A 20,268-nucleotide genomic window follows, 5' to 3' on the forward strand; every position below is an offset into this window, starting at 1 on the left:
GAGTGTTGCGTTACGCTTGCCGCTGCCGTTTGCCGCTGGCCAGTGTGATCCCTGCCTAAAGGTTTACACAAAAGAGATACATCAAAAGGGTATGAGTACATAAGTGTGTTTGTGTGTACATCATGGTCCATGATACACACATATTCATCCTTACCCTGGGGTCGTCAGCAGAACTCTCTGTTCTGGTTGCTTCTGGTTCTCGACCACTTTGCTGAGGAACTGTTGCAGGTGAGAGGCACTGAAGCCAATAGCGTCTGGAGAGGGGCGGTACATCATCCACCTGCCAACCAATCAACAGATCAGCTCACACACCTCACAACCAATTAAAATAATACATCACATAATAGTGAGACTGTGGAAGTGGAGCCGAGTCCAACTCACCTCTTAGACTCCTGATTGAGGCTGAGCAGGAAATCACACAAGCTCTCCTTATGGCTTCCTGGCAGCCCAGTGATCACAGAGACCACCACCTGTTCCCAGCACACACACACACACACACGCACAGACACGTATACACACACAGACACGTATACACACATAAACACCCAGACAAACACATACACCCAGAAGAAAATAGACATACAGTACTGCAAATGAGGTACATCTATACATACTTCCACTTGCAAGGACAGTGTAAAGGACAAAGTGAACCATGCTGTTTGTTGTTGTTGTTGTTTTTTGCACTCCGACAGCCTCTCGTTGAGACGTGTTTCTTATGTACTAATTTTGTAGCTGGGCAAACTTGTTGTGTTGTGTTTTTGTGCTAACCTTGTACTTGTGTTAACCTTGTACCTGAGTCCCACTCAGACATGGTGTGTGTGTGTGTGTGTGTGTGTGTGTGTGTGTGTGTGTGTGTGTGTGTGTGTGTGTGTGTTGTGTGTCTGTTGGTTCACATTTATGTGTGTGTGATTGTGCTTGCGCTCGTGTGTGTTGACCTTGGGTTTGTTCTCAGGCAGACTTGCACTGATGTGTGTGTTGGGGAACAGCGCCTCCAAGTGATCAATGTTTACAGGTTCATCACACACACTGCTGCATAGGGCAAAATGCTGCCGGAACCTGCAGGGCAAAAACACACTCACATGATCATCTTTAAGTACCCAGAACAACACACACAATATTCATCAGCCTTTCATCAGCAATTTGTATTTTAGTGTATGTCTACATTTTGTGTGAGTGTGTGTCTGTGTATATGTATGTGTTTGTTCATCTTTCTTTGTTTATTTATAAGTGTGTGTGTGTGTGTGTGTGTGTGTGTGTGTGTGTTCTGGCACATGCGAGTGTGCTTACCTATCAAGCTCAGGGAGATCGGGGTATGCCGTCTTAAGCACTACTCTCTGTTTGAGTGCAGATGAACTGGGACCCTCATTGAATATCTGCAATCTGGAGTACCTGTGAGGAGAAGATCACACACAAACACCCACACACACACACACACACACACAAACACCCATACACACACACCATCTGTGTGAGGGCAGGTTGGGAGATCAGAGAGCTGCTTGTTGCTGCTCCCAGGCAGACTTTGACGCGGGCGGGCAGCCACATCTGAGACAGGAAGGAAAAGAGGCTGCCGGGAGAGCTTAAGGCTCCAGCGTGCAACTGGGTCAACATCTGCTGCAGGACACACCGGGGACTTCCATCATCCTGTCACACACCTTAATGGCTCTCTGTGTGTGTGTGTGTGTGTGTGTGTGTGTGTGTGTGTGTGTGTGCGTGTGTGTGTGAGAGAGAGTGTTTGTAGGAGTATGAGGGGGAATGTGAGTGTGAGTTTGTGTGTGTGTGTTGTGTGTGTCCTTGTGTGTGTGCCTGCATGTGTGAAAATCATTTTCAGAAATGCCACTATGGGGAAATACCCTCATATGGGGGCAAACACTGGCAGTCTGACAGTGGGATCTGTTAACTGAAATAACCTTGCTGTCTGCTATTTCCCCTTGAGTGAAATCCCCATGCCAATGTGTGTGTGTGTGTGTGTGTGTGTGTGTCTTACATGCTCATTTGCTCCCCACTAAGTTGACCTGCGTCCACCATCTGCAGGCTGAAGGTTGAGTCTGGCCCATGCCACACCTGAAGGACCTGTAACAACATATCACACACCATTACACTTGGGCCAGGAAGTGTGAGTGTGTGGATGCAATCACCCCTGTCGCTCTCAGTGAGCCATGGCTCTGACAATGTGTGCATGTGTGTGTGCGCACGCGCGCGTCAGGGATGGAAATTGGCCACCCGCCCCCCGCCAAATGCGGGTAGTTTTGTGCGCTGGCGGGTGAATTTGGTCAACTTACCAGCCACTGTGGCGGGTAGATAAATAGAGCTAGCATAGGCTACCACAAATAGTCAGATCCGATCTAATTTTCATAGTTATTGACGGTTAAAAATAAGAAAGTGTCTGTAGGGATCATGTAACGTTACCAGCCGTAAATCGCGCTGATTTGAAGTTCAACAACTACCAGTGAGCCGCCACCTGCAGCATAGCCTATAGTCACTGGTGCAGTGCTTCACTTTTTGCCATTACCATTAACAAACTGTCGCTATGCTTTCATGTGCCACTGCTAGCTTATTTCAGGATGACTGCATAAACAAATCTAGTGAGATCTGTGGATCTGCGTTGTATCTAAACAGACTAATATTCTCATGCAAATTTGTCTTTTGAAGTGGCCCGTAGCTATTTTAATCCGGCCCGCAACACCTTAACGGAAAACAAGATGATGCTACTATTTAGACCTATGAGGCAAACAGGCGGACATCTCCACACCCATTCGTCGTGGTGGAATATCCCACAAACTTTTCATTCAAGAGATTAGCCTACATATCAGAATAAACAGCAGAATTTACCGAACACATAGGTGTAAAGCAGGGGTCTCAAACTCAAATGAGCTGGGGACCACTTCTGCCAACGTCATCTGATTGGAGGGCCGGCTATTTCTGAAAATGCAATGTTCTTTTTTTCAAATACCACACAAAACTGCAAACAGAAAGTGCAAGTGTTTTTATCTAGTTTTAGACACCTGTGCTAGCAACCTTAGCTTATAAATAAAATAATGATAAAATAAATATTAATACAAATTATAAAACAAACAAAAATCATAAAAACGGGTATGTGTGTGTTTCACACCAAATAAAAATATTTTCCTCTCATAACTTTTCTAAACCTGGCAAACTAGGCGTCAGGGTTAAGAAAGCAACACCATTGGATTTTTATATCAAAATTTCAAAAGGCCATGGCTTGAAAGTGGTCAGAGATAAAGTCCTACTGTAAATGTAAAAATCTTTGAGTATAAACAAAAGTTTATGAAGGGGGTAAATGTACCCATCACTGGATGGCAAGCACCTCAAATGATGCACCTTTCAGTAAATACTGGATGAACATATTTGAGCAGGTTTACTTTCCTTTTTTTCATATTACCCACATAACAAATTAACAGGAAAACACCTTAATACCAACACCTAAGATGTATATGGTTTAGTGATGTATTACTAAACCACAAGGCCTACAATAAAGTATTCTGGTCAAATCAGTTCCTATCGCGGGTCATCTGAGTACCCAGAAGTTCGCATAGTTCTACTAGCCCTGCTGTCTGTACCACGTCCATTACGGACACTTTCATCACGATTACCACTGCAACCTCCAAGCTATGTTGGGCAGAGGGTCGAAATAAGCATGGTATGGTTAGTGGACACCGTCGTATACACGCAAAGACGCACCTCCATTCACAGACGCACTGTGACTATCACTGTCAATAGACGATCGATCATAATCTCCAAAAGGATATTCTCCTTCAGAATCAGAATAGGTGAATAACATAGCCTACCTAAGACTTCATCACACGTGAACGTTTTTCAACATTAGGTGTAGGCCTATTTCTGCTTCAATTTGTGCAAAACTATGGCCTGCATCGCTTCCACGTCATTACAAATGCACGTCTTTGTGTTTCTCGCGTGTAATACAAGTATTTCCTGAAAACTTTGCGCAGCGATTTTGGGTTTGAATCAAGCTCTGGATGTCTACACATAGTAGAGCAGAGTAGGCTACAAATGAGATTTGTCACCGTACTTGGATCTATCGTCTATTTTAATCAGTATCGTTGTTTGTCGCAATTAAAAATAGCCTCAAGGGCCGAATTACATTATTATTTTGACATACGTCGCGGGCCGGAATTGGGCCGGACGTGGGCCGGATTTGGACCCCTGGTGTAAAGCATTCCGTTATTCAATTAGCCGTTCCAGAGTAATCCGGTTTTGAAATTAAAGCAAATGTCTACGAGGTCTCTAACTTTGGACTGTTGTAATACACGATACGGCCAAATACAAAATAAATGTTAACAATATCGCCTAGATAACTGTAAATATTAAAAGCTGTGAATTTATTGTTCAGTGCATGATTTCATAGGCCAAACAGAAAATAAATACTAAATGTTAAATATAGCCTTTAAATATTTAAATCAGATGATGTACAGTATAGTTAGATCAAGTTGGAGAGTCGATTATAGGATGCTCCAGAACTCACACAAACGGAGTCTTAAAGGAGCCACACCACTTTTATGACATGACATATGGCATATTATTGTGGTTATGTTGGCTTTTAGCTTTGTTGCTACTGTGCTTGTAGGTTTAGGGCAAAATTCAGCACATTTTAGTCGTATTGCAATAATGCCGATAACCGTGATCATTTTAAGTAGCCTAGGCTACTATAATCATGATATCACATTTTCATGCCATTTCTCTTGTGGCTGGTAAAAAAGTTAAGTGGCTGGTAGATTTTGGAATCCACCAGCCACAGTGGCAGGTGGAAAAAATATTTAATTTCCATCCCTGGCGCGCGCGTGTGTGTGTGTGTGTTGGTGTGAAATGTTTATGTGAGTTCACCTATGAGTAGAGGCTCTGATAGAGTATATACTGACCCCTCCAGTGACTGCTTATGTGTGTGTATGTGTGTGTGTGTATGTGTGTGTGTGTGTGTGTGTGTGTGTGTGTGTGTGTGTGTGTGTGTGTGTGTGTGTGTGTGTGCTTACTTGTGAGTACAGGCTTCTGTAGCTCTTGGTGCTGTGTGTTAAGGCCAGGCCCAGGCAGTGGTCTTTGCTTTGCAGGTGGAAGGGGAGGTGTGGGAGCAGAGAACTCTCGTACTCCACATACAGCACTGACAGCTTTGACAGAGAGTCCTACGAGACAGACAGACAGACACACACACACACACACACACACACACACAGGTCTTATTCATCACAATCAACAATCACAGCATACATACACTCACACACACACACACATACACACACTGACAGCCATGATCAATGTCATCCGACAGGAAATGACAGAGTGCTCTGTAAATCAATGAAAGGAAGCTTTGAAATGACCGGTGCGGTGGTGAGAGGAGTGTGTGCAGAGGTGTCTGTACCCCGTCATACAGCTTGACGCCTTTGATGTGGTTCTTGGAGAGAGTGACCGCACCGTACTGGGGGTGGACAAACAGCAACCCCTCTGAGAAAAACACCAGTTTACCTGCAGCACACATACACACACGCACACACACAAGAAAGAGAGGTTTAACCATAAGTCTCTAGTAAAAAAAGGAGACAGAACAAACAGACATGAGAGGTTTGGCCAATAAAGAGAGAGAGAGAAAGAGAGAGAGAGGGAGAGAGAGAGAAAGAGAGAGAGGGAGAGAGAGAAGGGGAGAGAGAGAGAGAGAAAGAGAGAGAGGGAGAGAGAGAGGAAGAGAAAGCAAGAGAGAGAGAGGGAGAGAGAGAGAGAAAGGAAGAGGGAGAGAGACAGACAGAAAGAAAAAAAGAGAAGGTCTTACCTTCTTCAGGTGTGCAGAGTGGGCTAGAGGAAAACACCTGGGCTGAGTCTCCAACAGCCAGGAGGGTCCCCAAACATGTTCCTTCCTCAGCCTACACCCACACACACACACACACACACACACATACACACACACACACACACAGTGTTTTTGTTAACGACTTTATGGATGAGTAAGAAATGTGTGCGAACGCTACTGAATGCATGGTGTATCAGATTGTGTGTAGAGTATTAGCACAGTGGTAGTCAACTCGTACCTTCAGCAACTGCTGGGCGTGCTCAGAGAGTTTCACATCACTGTCATCCACCTGTGAAATATTACACACGCACACATTTAGTCTACAAAATATTTGCTCAGAAAAATGAGTGGCCATCCACAAAACAGAAGGGAGAGAGAGGGAGTCTAAAATGGAGGCGTACCAGCCAGGAGACATATCGTGGCACTGAGGAGGTGAGGATGGTGAAGCAGCTGTCTGAGGACATGGCGCCATCTGCAGGATACAGGAGGTACAACACATTACATACACACCCACACCCACGCCATAGCCGTGGGAAGTGGGGGTGCTGGGGGTGCGGCAGCACCCCCTGCAGGAAAGCACGCGTATTTATGTGTCATACCACTCACGATCAGAAAAAAAAAGAAGCTCTCCGTCCCCCTGTCTATTATTCTATTATGCACTAAAAAATGTTACATTAGACCTGGGAGATCTAAACAAAAACTAAACAAATTAACAAAACAAACCTGAGGGAGATATCCTATGACGCTAGCTTTATGGTACGACAATATGCCATATTAAGTAGCTGAATATTACCGTGAAAATCTAAAGCTTAAAATGACGCATAGTGTTATCGGGGAGTCTCGGTGCACCACGGTGAAAGGTGGCATGGATATTGAGTAAGCTCCATCCACAAACAAGAGCTCTCTTCAGCGAGGTAGATGAACTTATTCATCTGTGTCTTTGTGTGCCTGTTTCAGTGGCCTCCTCAGAGCGTTCTTTCTCTTCTTTTTGAAAATGTAGGTTAAAGGCTACACTGTGCGTTTATGATGTTAGCATTTGTTGTAGGCTATATTTGTGATATGTGGATCAATTTAATGTAGGCTAGCCTATGAATATTGCGTTGTGTAGGCCTATGTTGCATATGTTTTGAGTTATGTGTTCAATCTAATATGCTGTGCGATAGGGTCTTTAGCCTGTTTTGACACCCATGTCAGAAGCGTCAACAATTATTACGTTTTATTAATGTTGGTGTTCAACAGTTTTATATTTCACATGTCACCGTCGATTTCGGTGCAAGGCTACAGCAACTTTGTTACCTTACTAGTGTAGCGTCGGATAGCAGACGGTTACTTTGTTTGTTAGTATCAATCTGTGGTTTGCGACATTTTGTCGCATTTTTTCTGTAGTGTAGCCATAATGTTCTTGACAGTGATGTATGCCTGTGCTGTGTCATGCAATGCCAGTATGCTGTTGTCCATTAACAGAGAAAGGCGTTTAAATAAAATACAATAACTTTTTTACCATTTCAATAAAGCCTATTTTTCCTGGCAAACATTCAATAAAGTTTATTATATCGGGACACAAACAAGCAAACATCACCAATACACAAACACACACAGACACACACACACACACGCCACCTTTGTCCTGGATGTAAATGCTGGACTCTAGGAAGGACTCTGAGAAGATGACAGAGCCCAGTTCAGTTCCTGCGCGCTGGAGATCGGGGATGTCATACACCGACATGGACGCCTGCAGGAGGAGTAACAGCGCCACCCCGTCAGTCCCAAACAATACCAACCACCACCCACAGCTGTTCTGTAACCTCTCTCCACCCTTAGGGTGGACTCATCAACAGGATTCCTTACGATCACACACACTCTCTGGGACAGCATGAGCTCTATATAATCAGCATGGGTTCATTTAAGTGACTAAGACATACAACTCATGCAGTGACCTTAGGACCTTGGGAATTGCAAAGACACAAATAGGCCCAAATGAGATTCACTTACAGTTTTCACCAGGAAGCGGCTCTCTGGTTGACTCAAGGGCACCACCCTACAAGACACAAACAGTGCAGTTATGGATGTGTGTGATTGTGTGTGTGTGTGTATGTGAGACAGAGAGAGATAGAGAAACAGAGAGAGAGAGAGAGAGAAATATTGCAGAGTGCATTGCTTTGCTTCTGTGTGTGTGTGTGTGTGTGTGTGTGTGTGTGTGTGTGTGTGTGTGTGTGTGTGTGAGAGAGAGAGATTGCAGAGTATGTTGCTATTTGTGTGTGTGTGTGTTTGTGTCCTAGATCAACCCACCTTCCCTCATTATTCACAGCCTGAATGCTAAACACGGCCTTCGACCTAAAACAGAGCACAGACAGACACTAAACTTCAGATGACCCATTTCACGAGATAAAACAATAAACAAAGGGATACAAACATTTGTTTGATATAACAGTTTAATATAGCCAGTGTGAGTGTGAGTGAGTGTGAGTGAGTGTGTGTGTGAGTGTGAGTGTGAGTGTGTGTGTGTTTGATATAACAATTTAATATATAGCCAGTGTGTGTGTGTGTATTTGATATAACAATTTCATAGCCAGTGTGTGTGTGTGTGTGTGTGTGTGTGTGTGTGTGTGTGTGTGTGTGTGTGTGTGTGTGTGTGTGTGTGTGTGTGTCGGTCACCTTAGAGCATTCCTATACTGGGTTAAACCGAGGGAGTCCAAATTACGCTGAAATGTCTGCTCTGCAACATCCTTTGCCTGAAAAAGCCAAACAAAAGCACCATGTCAACACATACACGCCCAACCACACCCACAAACAGACACACAATCAAAAACAGAGAAAAAGCAAATGTATTTCAGTGAAGAGGTGTGTACCGTGTGTCTAGGATGGTTGACTGGAAAGTAGGGCTGAGCGATTTTGGAAAATAACTGAATTGCAATTTTTTTTTTAACTCTTTAATATGCGTTTTTTTTTTTTAACTCTTTAACAACGTTATCAGCAGTTAGCAGCATGCATGTCAGAATCTTAGCTGGTAAGCTAAATGTTAGAACACAGCTGGATTGTTGTGGCTTGCTGCTGTTTGTCAACTACTCGCATATTAACTGTGACATGAAATGTTTGCGCCGCCAACCCCCTCGGATATCTTAAATGCACCCTCTTATCACTGTCCTCTACAGCCAATAGTCAGTTGGATAAAAGTTACCAGAGAGAGTTGCAGCGAATGGCCATGTAGCCTAAACAGTCGTGAAGTTGTAAAAGTCAGCTGGAAAAGTTAACAAGTTACCAGCGAGGGTTGCAGCACACGGGAGTAGGAGAAAGAAACTAGGAACCAGGGACATGGCAATTATCCAGCAAAAGGTAATGAAGAGGGTTTTTTTTTAACCAAAATAGCTCTCTCTACTGCACTTTAAAGAAGGCAAGTAGTCGCGCTAGTAAGCACTTTGGTGACGTTGCATTTTGCACGTGCTGCGGCCAGTGTGTGATCAGAGAGTAATCGCTGTCTTTGCGTTTAGAAAATCATGTTTGATCACATCACGATATTATCGCAAATGCAATTAATGGTTCAGTTCAGCGCTACTGGAGAGTGCTGTGGAGAGGGGAGTGGGCCGCACCTTACTGATGCTGGAGTTGTAGGAGAAACACTTGATGCCAGAGAAAACCCCTTGAACAGCAGCAGCATAGATCTGAGAGAGCAGCCTGAGGAAAGACACACACACACACACACTTTAAGAATAGAACAGAACAATGCACACATCCTTTATGTTCCCTGTCAGATATGTCAAGTTTAAAACAATAAAAGAACATAGCCACAAGTCAGTTACAGAAGGCGCTCAGATCAATACCCCCTCCCTTACAAAAACACTTCAATCTTAAAAAATAAAAAAGAACACAGGGCTTTCTTCCCGACAGCATTCCACATGGAGTGAAGATACAGAGAGTGTGTGTTGAAACAGAACGCACTGAGCTATCACTTATGTACACTCACAGCAGGTCTGTGTTCTTCTGCTGAACGTTGTCATTTCCTGTGATAGAGAGAGAGGAAGGAGTAAGACTCACAGAGCTGTGGAACACACACACACACACACACACACACACACACACACACACACAGTCCCACTCACATGCATACACAAACACACACACATAAACACTCACTTAAAAAACGCTCACACATCATGCACTTCACACTTACCAAGGTATGGGACATGCGTGGTGCCGAAGAAGTATGTTCGTGCACATGCCAGAGGCCCTTTTGGGGCAACGCACTGCAAAACCTGAAAAACACACACACACACACAAACACACATACACACATACACAACCAAATGAACCCAGTGTAACAGAGTTATGTGGGGTAGAAGATGGTACTTTTAGATGGTCTTGTTTACAGGAACAGTGTGTGTGTGTGTGTGTGTGTGTGTGTGTGTGTGTGTGTGTGTGTGTGTGTGTGTGTGAGGGGGCCTCACCATGTGTTTGGAGCTGGCCCCGCGGGGCCCGGTGTTGCGGATCTGGTGGCCCTCGGAGGGGAAGGTGAAGCAATAGCTCTGGATGTCCTCCATGGACGAGTGGCTCCCAAACAGCGCAAACGGCTGCCAGCTTTTACTGCCCAATGAACACACACACACACACACACACACACACACACACACACACACACACACAGACATACACACACACATGTACAGACACATTGCACACACACACACACACAAAACCATTACGCTCACGATCAAACAGTCTAGTGCTGCTGACAGAAAACACATGACTTGATGGAGTAATGCATAGCACACATTCCAGCTGGGAAAAGGTTGCTCGAGGGTCTTGCCTGTGATTGATAGCTGTGTCTATATGGGTTAAGATCTGCATGTGTGCACGCGCACACGTGTATGTGTGTCTGCAGTGTCGCAGTTACCTTTTGTCTGAGATATTGCTGGAAATCAGTCCGTGGGAAAAGTAAGTGCGGAATGCCTGAGTGGGGAAAAGACAAGAAATGAGCGAATGAGCAAACATTTAAAGACAGAGTGAGAGAGAGAGAGAAAGAGAGAGAGGGTGGGGGGCAGAGGGAGAGGGAGGAATAGAGAGAGAGAGAGAGAGAAAGAGAGAGAGGAATAGGGAGGGAGAGAGAGAGAAAGAGAGACAGACAGACTCAAAGAATAAAAGTGTCTGTGTGAGACAGAATTTCAAGCCTTAATCACTTCTTAAGAGCTCTCAACACTAATTAGTTCGCCTCCACATGTCACCACACCATCACGGTTCAGCTGCTTTCACAAGGCAGCCAGACTCCGCGTTAGTGTCGGCTGCTGTGCGGCCATGACAAGTGAATAAATTAGTCTTGAGTTGGCTGCTCCTGGGGGTAACAATCCTGTGGCACTGTGAAATGGGTTTATCACTTCAAAAGCCCATGCTACACAGTTAACCTACAGCACAAACACTAGGCAATGGTGTTATTTGAAAACACCGATGGCGTTTCTTTTCCATCAGCGCTCTCTGGGGCAGTGGTAGTGTAGTGGATAAGGAGCTGGGCTAGCATGCAGCAGCCAGACAAATTTGTTGATTCGATTACTGACTGCCACCACTGTGCCCTTGAGCGAGGCAATTTGCCCTGAGTTGCTCCGGGGAGACTGGCCCTTGTAATAATTGACGCATGTAAGTCGCTTTGGATAAACGCGTCAGCCACATCAATCAGTCAATAAGTAAGTAAGTAACTGGTGGGTCTCTAACCGCAGGTGCTGTGACTTGATTGTCAGGGATCTGTGTGTGTGTGTGTGTGTGTGTGTGTGTGTGTGTGTGTGTGTGTGTGTGTGTGTGTGTACCTCTCCAGCTTGGGCTTCAGAGAGTTCCTGCATGGACAGCTGTGTCTCAATGTTGAGACTTGAGAAGAAGCTGCTCCACTGCCTCTCAAACAGGGCCAGGTCCTGATACACACATGCATGATATGGGTGAATAAATTACACTAATTTATACTCTCAATAAACACATTCACACGACATGGCATTAGATAGATAGATAGATAGATAGATAGATAGATAGATAGATAGATAGATACTTTATTGATCCTCAAGGGGAAATTCAAGGTCTCAGTAGCATACAGACATCACACACAACATGCACACTGCATTACTGTAATAATATAGTATTTGTGCATTAACGTGTGTGTATGTGTGTGATGCAGGTATTTGGTATTTGTGTGTTGGCCTACCTCTGTGATGAGTCGGTCCAGAGACATGGGGTCCAGTCTAGCATACGTCTGCCACACCCTCTCACTCACGTCCATTAGCTGAACAGACCAGAAAATATAGTCATCATTCCAACAACCAACCAACCAACCACACAAATAACCTCAACAAATAATATCACAAATGTTGGTTATCCCTGAAATATACGGTATACGAGTCCAGTTAGCAGTCTGGGTGTTCATCACAGTGAATTATCAAGTCAACCGCACTTGTTTAATAACCTCGTTCATGAAATTGATTGTGTCAGGAACCATTTCAATTTCATCTGGATTCTTTACGGAGTTCACAACTAGATTTCATACAATTCTTCTTCACAATACAATGGAAATAAGACACTATAGAAATACATTTTTAAATCTTGTCTGTTCTGTTTTAAAAAAGAAGAGATTTATTCTTTCTTTATCAGACCCCAAAATGAGAACAGTCATAGAACTAAATCTTGGTTAGAATTAGATCTATTTAGATTACTGCATTTTCTCACAGATTTGTAATGAAACATAATGAACCAGACTAAAGAGAAGAGTAATATGACTGCCATCTTGATCTTTCAATTCAAAACTTTTGTTCAATGCTTCAGTAAAGTGTCATAAAATAAGCATTTTTTAAAATCTTAAAGGTGCTCTAAGCGATGCTGGGTAACGTCACTTCTGTTGACTTTCAAACAAAACAGAGAGCTAGCTCGCTACTTCCTCCCCCTCCCTCTCGTGCTGCTCCTGTGCAATTTAAACTTTCCTAAACGCGCATCTCGTCTGTGATTTGCTGGAACAGTTTGTTATGTTTTTTATGGGCTAGTTTGCCCAGGTTGTTTTTCTTGCCTGTCCACAGAGATCGCGTTTTTTTACAGTGTATTCAGGACACAGACAGCTAGCGGTTGGTTAGATCATGTTTGCAGTAAGTGACATAAAATGTTTTAGCCTAAAAAAACGTGTGGCATCACTTAGAGCATCTTTAAAAGCTTTCAACTACCTTATCAAACAAAATCCAATCACCTTTGCACTGAAACTGCGGCTCCTGCCAGCTATCTCTGCCCCTGGCTGTTGTCCTTTCATAACATGTCCCTTACAATCAATTACACAGCACTTACAGTTCAGTTTGACTCTTACACTCAATAAAAATGATATTCTGAGAGGCCTTATATTGCTTCAATATTAAAATTAAATTTGTCATCTACATTTCTGTTGGTAAGTTATGCTTCGATTTTGTTCAGTCTCTACCTTCTGTGTAACTGAATCTGCTGCTGTAATAAAAAGTGCTCTTCATTGCTGTAAATGTAAATCGGTCTGTACCTTATATTTCATGGTGAAAAACCCTCCAGCTCCAATTCCCTCCAGAGCAAAGGCCTGAATGATGGGCCACTTCTCCAGCATAAACATGTCAAATTTCTGCATGTGACCTTTAAGAACATACACATACACACACACACAGAAAATAAGACAAAGCACAAGCGCTGATTAAACTGTAGCTAAAGCGTGAGTGTGTGGGTGAGATGGGGAGCTGGACTGACCCTGGGAGCTGTAGGGAATCCCAATGCGGCTACAGTCCTGCACCATGGACACAAAACTAGAGATCTTGAACTCCTCCGCTGCCTCTTCATCCTCATACTGACACAGAGAGAGAGAGAGAGAGAGAGAGAGAGAGAGAGAGAGACAGACACAGTAAGAAACAAGCACACAAGCATACAGTATGTAGGAGCAAAAAAGAGAAATAAAAAGCATACAGTAGAACAAGGAAGAGACAGAAAAAAAACAAAAGAAACATAACAAGAGCCAGCAACAAGGAGATAGAAACCGAGACTGACAACAATATGATAGTGAAAGAGACATGAGGAGAAAGGGGGGAAAGAGGTTTATCTTAAAGTGATTACTATGTCATGGGATTAAAGTCATTAACCTCAGAAAAGGGATCAGTTTGGGCATATGCTTGTGCCCTGGGAGGGAGCGGTAGGAGGGCAGTGTGGCAGATTGGGGGCACTGTCCATGCCCAACTAACTCAGGGTTACCTCTGTCTCTGTCATGCAGTGCAGATGGAGGTTCCTCCAGTGGGCTACGAAGGGCAGCAGGTACTCATAATTCAACGGGTTGCAGTACAGGTGGACGCTCTCGGCTTTAATCAGCAGGATCACATCTGCAGGCCGCAAAAAAAAAGAAGCAACAAACAGACTTAAAAACACACACACACAGATCACCAGACTGAAACCAAGAGGGAAAACACAACCTCCAGATAAACACAATGTAACAGAGTACAGCCAGAGGGCAAGCGGGGCCTGGCAGGAAAACAAGCGCCGATAAACATCGTCAAAATAAAAGGGCAAGGAAAAACAAAGGCAAAGGCAGTGGGGGGAGACAAGGCAACTCGAGAGCCGTCATCACGTGCAGCCCTGTCTTCTGGCAAGGCCCATCCACGTGCTGATATCTGCCCCCATCCCCCGCGCTCAACCCCCCCCGGTGCATTCCTGACCGCTGAGACAGCGGACACGACTCAAGGGTCTCCCCACTCCAGTCCGGCAGCTGTGCTGGGCTTTTGTCCCTCAGCTCAAGTATACGCCAGCTAATTATTACATGACTTTCGATACAGCCACAACATTTTCTCTAAATAACTGATGATAACTACTTAAATAACTACTGAAATAACTAATACCAGCAACATTCCCTTATTTGGTGAAATTGACCTATAAACACAACCATTTGTTTTGTCTGTGCCGCAACATATTCTTTTTAAACACAGCCATTACACAAGCCAGCAGTAAAGACATAAAAGTAAAGTAGAAGTATACCAGCTACACTCAGGGTCGGATGTACAAAGAAAGTGCTAATACTGAGTTTTGGTATGCGCAGAAAGCCAATGCTGTGCTTTGTCATGATGCATGGAATTTTCTAAGCTGTCACTTCATTACGTAAACAGCGTTCATCACCGCCCCCTCTACAACACAAATTGCGTGCCCACAGCTGAACCACAAGCGCAGCTGAATGGAGTTAACCGATTGCGACATTAACAAGAATCAAAGTTTAGCGATCATACATGATAATAACATGTCAACAAGCAGCGATATACAGGCTAGGCCTAGTAGTTCTTCTAATCCACTTATAAAAACACTTTACTGCACGTAGACTATGGCTGACTTAATTACCTAGTCTAGCAGATTGGGAAGTGGATGTCGTGAAAGTGAAAATATGATATTAGAAAGGCAAACAAAAGTTTAGGCTGCTTTTCACATAGTACAATGAAGAAAACTGATGCTCTGAATACTGATTCAGCCGTCTCTAAAAGTTTCTCTAATTGACACATTTAACCGGAATTTGGATTACACCTGCTTTTAACAGGCAGAAGTTTTTCACTGCAAAACAGATGTGCGCTGTTTTCATACATATGGCGGAATACCTAATCAATCGGTATTAGCACTTCTCCTCCCCTGTTTGCGCGATACTCCCACTTCTCTTTCGCCTTCCTATAAATGCATATATCAGTAAGAAAAGCGCTGATAGCCATTTTGTGCTCTAGTGGCACGCAAAATGCGCTTTGATCTAAGTGCAATCAGTTTTGTACATAGAATGCCATGTTTTAAGGTACAAAAAGCATGAGAAACAGGCGGTAATTTGGCGGTAATTCTTAGTACATCTAGGCCCCAGTTTGCCTGCCAAAATAGTTAACTTGTGCTAGTTAGTTAATAGTTAATAGATAGTTACTTTGTATTAAACACATAATAGCTTCACGGTATACAAAAAGAGTCTCTGTGGAGAAGGTAGTAGGCCTTAGGTTTGATAGGGGATACGCACCGTCCAGCACCTCTTCTGCAAGGTCATCTGAGATGTGATCCAGGTCCAGCTGGTTGGGCCGATACAGGCCAAAGAACAGGTAGTTTGCCAGCTCAGTGCAGCCCTCATTGTACCGGCTATCAATTCCTGACACACACACATAGACAAAGACATTCAACACCGAAGCAGTTGTACCCCCTTTGCTTAGGAACAGAGAGGACTGGTTAGGCCACCAGTCCCAGGGGTTTAATACATTAACACACAAGGCTTCAGATATGTGCTTAATCCATAAGACATCCATATCGCATAAGTCAAATTTTCAATGGAGGATTATAGGTTTGAAATTTAGTAATTATGAATTTAATCTCTCTCTCTGTTTGATACTTAATAATAGTAAATGTAATCTGTAACACACACACACACACACACACACACACACACACACACACACACACCAACACAGTCACACAGAATTTTGAATAGATCTGTATAAGGATTATAAGGTCATTCTCTAAAATGAGGCTGAACACCATGGGGTGAGGATTATTAATCTAATCATACCTTCCAGTTACACTATCTTTCACTGTCGTATATGGACCCCCACACACACCCACACACACCTAAAGAGCAGAGTATGGCATCAGGTGCGTTGCTGGCGCCATCCTTCAGTAGGGCCTGGAGCTGTCGCAGGCGAGAGCAGCTGGGGAACAAACAGGTTAAAGTTACATTGAGGACGGCTATCAGATTCACAAGATGCAATCTTCTAACCTCCATGCCTTAAGCCTGAACACTGTACAGAGATGCTACTGTGACACAACAAACATGGCTAAAGGGGTTGTTAGGGTACGTTCAGGCTTCTTTTTCTGACAGGAAAAGTTGTGCAGACCACTTTTTCAGTTTTTAAAAAATCTGCCATTGTTTTTACTCCAAAAAGCTTAGACTTAGGGTGTTTTTTTCTAACCTGACCCTAGCCAGATGAATTTCGTTCCGCTTAGCTCCGCCTAGCTTCACTCACATCCATCTGGGACCTCTTCCATTGAAAGTGATTTCTGCAACCGACTTTATGGTTCAGCCAATCAGGACGCAGGGCGGGAGTTTCATAGATGTGACATAGCGTAGAAGCGACTGTGAGACTGTTATTAGCATCACGGGTTGGCTTCGATGTGAGTGGTTGAAGTAGCACGTCAATAGATGACGGACAAGTGGCTTATTCAATCATATGCAAGCATTTTTTGATTAGGCCCAGCCTTCTGAAGCAACACTTCAATGGATCGGTTCCAGATGGATGACTGGAGCTAGGCGGAGCGAAATTCATCTGGCTAGGGTCAGGTTAGTTTTTTTCCGCTAGAAGTTGAACATTTCTCAACTTTAAAAACACACCTGCGATCGTGTTTTAAAGTCGAGGACTTTTTTGAAAACACAGTCTACTCCATAGACTTATAATGTAAAATGGATGTCGGCAGCTGCGAAAAATATGGGTTTTTCGTAGTCTGCAAGATACCCTAAGGGGGTTTTTACCCCAAAACTAGCTGAGCTCACTTGTCACAGTCAATAACTTAGCTTGCCAACACATTCAACAACACAGCTGACAACATTTTTGACAATGTTGTCAGTAAAGATGCTCAGGATTTTTTGTGCCCACAACAGCCTAAATTATGTAGGCCTGGTGGAAGGTCTCATAGTCCATTCATATAGCTTTGTACAACAAATGAATTTGAGAATCTTTGTAAAAGCTAGGCTTAACTCGCTGTCATTGAAATGATAATCAGAATACTGATAACCAGTATGGTGAACTCATTTGGCCCTTTTAAACTACAGTCCCAAATGTTATTGGCATATTGATCATTTAGGTGACAATTTGGTTGATGTGAGCACACCCATTAGGCCTGCATCCACACTCTAAACTGGAATCAGCCTGTGCTTTGCTCAATTGAAAGTGACAAGGCGTTGACTATTCCCGTGCAATCAATAGACTCTCTGTTAAAAGTGGGCTTCGAACAATGGTTTCTCACTTTTTAGTGAAACAGCACATACTGGTGCCAATTAGGACAACTTAACCTTAGGTCTGACTGAAAGCCCAATGTGGTTCTCTTACCATTAATGCTATTTTAACTTACCATTGTGAACATTTTTGCCACATGAACACCATTCAAACTGTGAAATGTTGTGGTAACAAAACATTTGGCATGTGATACAGCCTAACACTTGTAGCATTAGATGACAACCCCAAAACTGGGTACTAGAAAAACTGTCTTCAGACAAGAACCTCATTCTAGTTTCCCAAAAGCAATCATATTCCATTATATTGAGATTAAGGCTAGTTTCTGCAAAGTGCCATGAGACAATGCCCATTGTTTGGAAGTCATCAAAGAAAAATAACCCAGTGCCCATTGTTTGGAAGTCATCAAAGAAAAATAACCCAAATTGCTCATAGCACATTGATCATAATATGAAGTAACCTCATTCAACTACAACAGGGGGAGGACTCTGTTGGTCCCATCTTTGTGTTGAGCAGAAAAAAGAGGAATCAGAAATGGTCATAAATAATGTCCCAAAGGACTTTCCCATGAGCACGAGATGGAGAAAAACATGCATATGCAGCCTACGGCAGCTGAAGCAGAACATGTCTAGGCATGTGCAGTATATTTTTTTTCCTGAGGGGTCTGCAAGCCCCAAGAAACTCGGCCCCCTTCCCTGCAGTTTATTAGGCCAAGTGTGCCCTAGTCCACACAGCAAAGGAAAACTCATTCCACAACTTTCAAGCACAATGATTCCACTGTGCCCTGACAATGTTGTGAATGATACATCAGTAAATGCATTGCATGGAATAATGCAATAATGTCATTATCACACCAGTCATATTGTTTCCTATTGTTGACATGAATGCATCCATTGTGTCTTAAGATCTCCTTTAGGCTTTGGTGGCTTCTTTCGTATCTGTGAATCTATGAGAAACTGCTGCTTAAACTATGCAGAGCTTTGTCTTTTTGTGTGAGAGTTGAAGTGAAGAGGTCGACAACAATGCAGAGCTTCAGTCTCCTAGAAACCCCACTCCCCCTCTGCTTCTGGCCTCCTCCGTGCCACTGTTTTTCGCGACTCCGTACAATAAACTCCACCAAACGTGACCTTAATACGTCCAGTTAGTAGGTTAATTGGGTGGGCAAACGCAGTATTTCGTCGGGCAGGGCGAGGCCAGTCTGGAATCTTAATCTCAAGCTTTAATCATCATCCAGCAAACCAGCTAGATAGGATATCGCATCTAAAATCAAGTCACGTTTCATGGTACTGAGCTCCATGCACTGCAGCGGATGTTTACATCCCTCTTTACCGTCCAGCCCTGATCCTTCAAGATGGATGCGGGCATTAATGCACTACTAGGATTTCCCCCTGACGTTTCCCCCTCTATAACGTTAATGCAGAATACCGCAGGCACGTGCATTTTCTCGCCATAGCAATGGCTAAGGTTGGAAGATAAAATAAATAAGTAACAGCATTGGTTGTGTAGAATAACGTTAACGTTAGAGGTTTAAAGCTTTAATAACAAAGACAGAAAACGCATAACGTAGACAAACACATTTAAGGTTAACGTTAACGTTACATTATGTTAACGTTAACTTGGTTAACAAAACGAGGAGATAACGTTAGGCTATTATCACCCACTGGATTATTCAATGACAGCTGCTGACGTTATTCGAAATATCAAACCTAAGCCAGCTAACGTTAACGTTATCTTAAAACTTGACCGTTTCTAACGTTAACGTCAACGGTGCTAGCTCAATATGGCGCAGACATTCAAAATGTAGCTAGATAGCATCTACAGTCTTCAATTTAAGACCAAATTAAAAAAAAATACATGGCATGTCATGCTAGTCAACCCTACCGATGATCTTACCGTTAGCAAAAATAGCTCGTTAGATTAACGTTATCTAAGTGTTAATGGTAGTAACTGTAAACGTTAACGTGACGTTAGTGGATGCTGGACAGTATGGATGAGAAAGCCGGGTCAACATCTGTATTCGCTCGCAGCTGCGCTGCGCGGCGACCTGAAACATCCTACTAACCTACATTCAAAAAAAGAAAATGTCACTAGAAGAAAAAAAGTTATTAACGTTACCTGACTGCCGAGCTCATTGGTGAATATTTTCCACTTTTCCTCCGTATGCTAGTCATTTTGGACAATGGCACATTCAAAAATAACGTTTTTAGAATTCTGCGTTATTCTTGATGACCCCGCGGTGAAACTCCATCATCAACAGTCGAGAAGGCTGTGTAGAACGAAACAGAGAGATGGAGGCATAGTAACCGCCCATACCATTTACGAAAATTGGGGCAGTAAGGTAATACCAACGGCGATTGAAAAACGAGATTTTGAACTGAAACATATACTGTGTCATCCCATCACCACAATAATAACTGAAACGTTTATCTTTATCATGGTTGCGGATAGTACACAATTACAAAGGTAAATATTGACACTCAGTGAACATCC

At 43.4% G+C, this 20,268-nt stretch overlaps 1 protein-coding gene and 1 long non-coding RNA gene across 4 annotated transcripts in view; one reads left to right on the forward strand and one right to left on the reverse strand.

Annotated features, from left to right (window-relative positions):
* Window positions 1–20,052, reverse strand: part of dnaaf9 (dynein axonemal assembly factor 9) — a 38,639-nt gene extending 18,587 nt beyond the window's left edge. For 2 of the 3 annotated variants that reach the window (XM_042072397.1, XM_042072399.1), the window contains exons 1-27: window positions 19,894–20,052; window positions 16,400–16,479; window positions 15,801–15,926; window positions 14,027–14,151; window positions 13,532–13,628; window positions 13,314–13,420; window positions 11,991–12,068; window positions 11,605–11,706; window positions 10,704–10,759; window positions 10,258–10,393; window positions 9,984–10,065; window positions 9,777–9,813; window positions 9,403–9,487; window positions 8,471–8,547; window positions 8,105–8,149; window positions 7,808–7,853; window positions 7,436–7,547; window positions 6,217–6,287; window positions 6,054–6,104; window positions 5,798–5,888; window positions 5,393–5,496; window positions 5,010–5,156; window positions 1,988–2,073; window positions 1,288–1,389; window positions 936–1,056; window positions 382–470; window positions 155–280 (exon numbers count right to left, since the gene is read on the reverse strand). In XM_042072397.1, coding sequence (XP_041928331.1) covers window positions 155–280; window positions 382–470; window positions 936–1,056; window positions 1,288–1,389; window positions 1,988–2,073; window positions 5,010–5,156; window positions 5,393–5,496; window positions 5,798–5,888; window positions 6,054–6,104; window positions 6,217–6,287; window positions 7,436–7,547; window positions 7,808–7,853; window positions 8,105–8,149; window positions 8,471–8,547; window positions 9,403–9,487; window positions 9,777–9,813; window positions 9,984–10,065; window positions 10,258–10,393; window positions 10,704–10,759; window positions 11,605–11,706; window positions 11,991–12,068; window positions 13,314–13,420; window positions 13,532–13,628; window positions 14,027–14,151; window positions 15,801–15,926; window positions 16,400–16,479; window positions 19,894–19,949 — 2,435 coding nt within the window. In that variant the 5' untranslated portion in view covers window positions 19,950–20,052. Of the gene's footprint in view, window positions 1–154; window positions 281–381; window positions 471–935; window positions 1,057–1,287; window positions 1,390–1,987; window positions 2,074–5,009; window positions 5,157–5,392; window positions 5,497–5,797; window positions 5,889–6,053; window positions 6,105–6,216; window positions 6,288–7,435; window positions 7,548–7,807; window positions 7,854–8,104; window positions 8,150–8,470; window positions 8,548–9,402; window positions 9,488–9,776; window positions 9,814–9,983; window positions 10,066–10,257; window positions 10,394–10,703; window positions 10,760–11,604; window positions 11,707–11,990; window positions 12,069–13,016; window positions 13,086–13,313; window positions 13,421–13,531; window positions 13,629–14,026; window positions 14,152–15,800; window positions 15,927–16,399; window positions 16,480–19,893 lie in introns of all 3 variants that reach the window. The other variant, XM_042072398.1, reaches the window with a different exon arrangement.
* LOC121693213 lies at window positions 4,131–15,397 on the forward strand. The gene is made up of 4 exons (XR_006025431.1): window positions 4,131–4,141; window positions 11,288–11,294; window positions 14,385–14,388; window positions 15,244–15,397. It is a non-coding gene; the product is annotated as an uncharacterized LOC121693213 (long non-coding RNA).
* Window positions 20,053–20,268: the final 216 nt, after the last annotated feature.

Source organism: Alosa sapidissima, chromosome 19, assembly GCF_018492685.1.
Source record: "Alosa sapidissima isolate fAloSap1 chromosome 19, fAloSap1.pri, whole genome shotgun sequence".
Classification (NCBI taxonomy): domain Eukaryota; kingdom Metazoa; phylum Chordata; class Actinopteri; order Clupeiformes; family Clupeidae; genus Alosa; species Alosa sapidissima.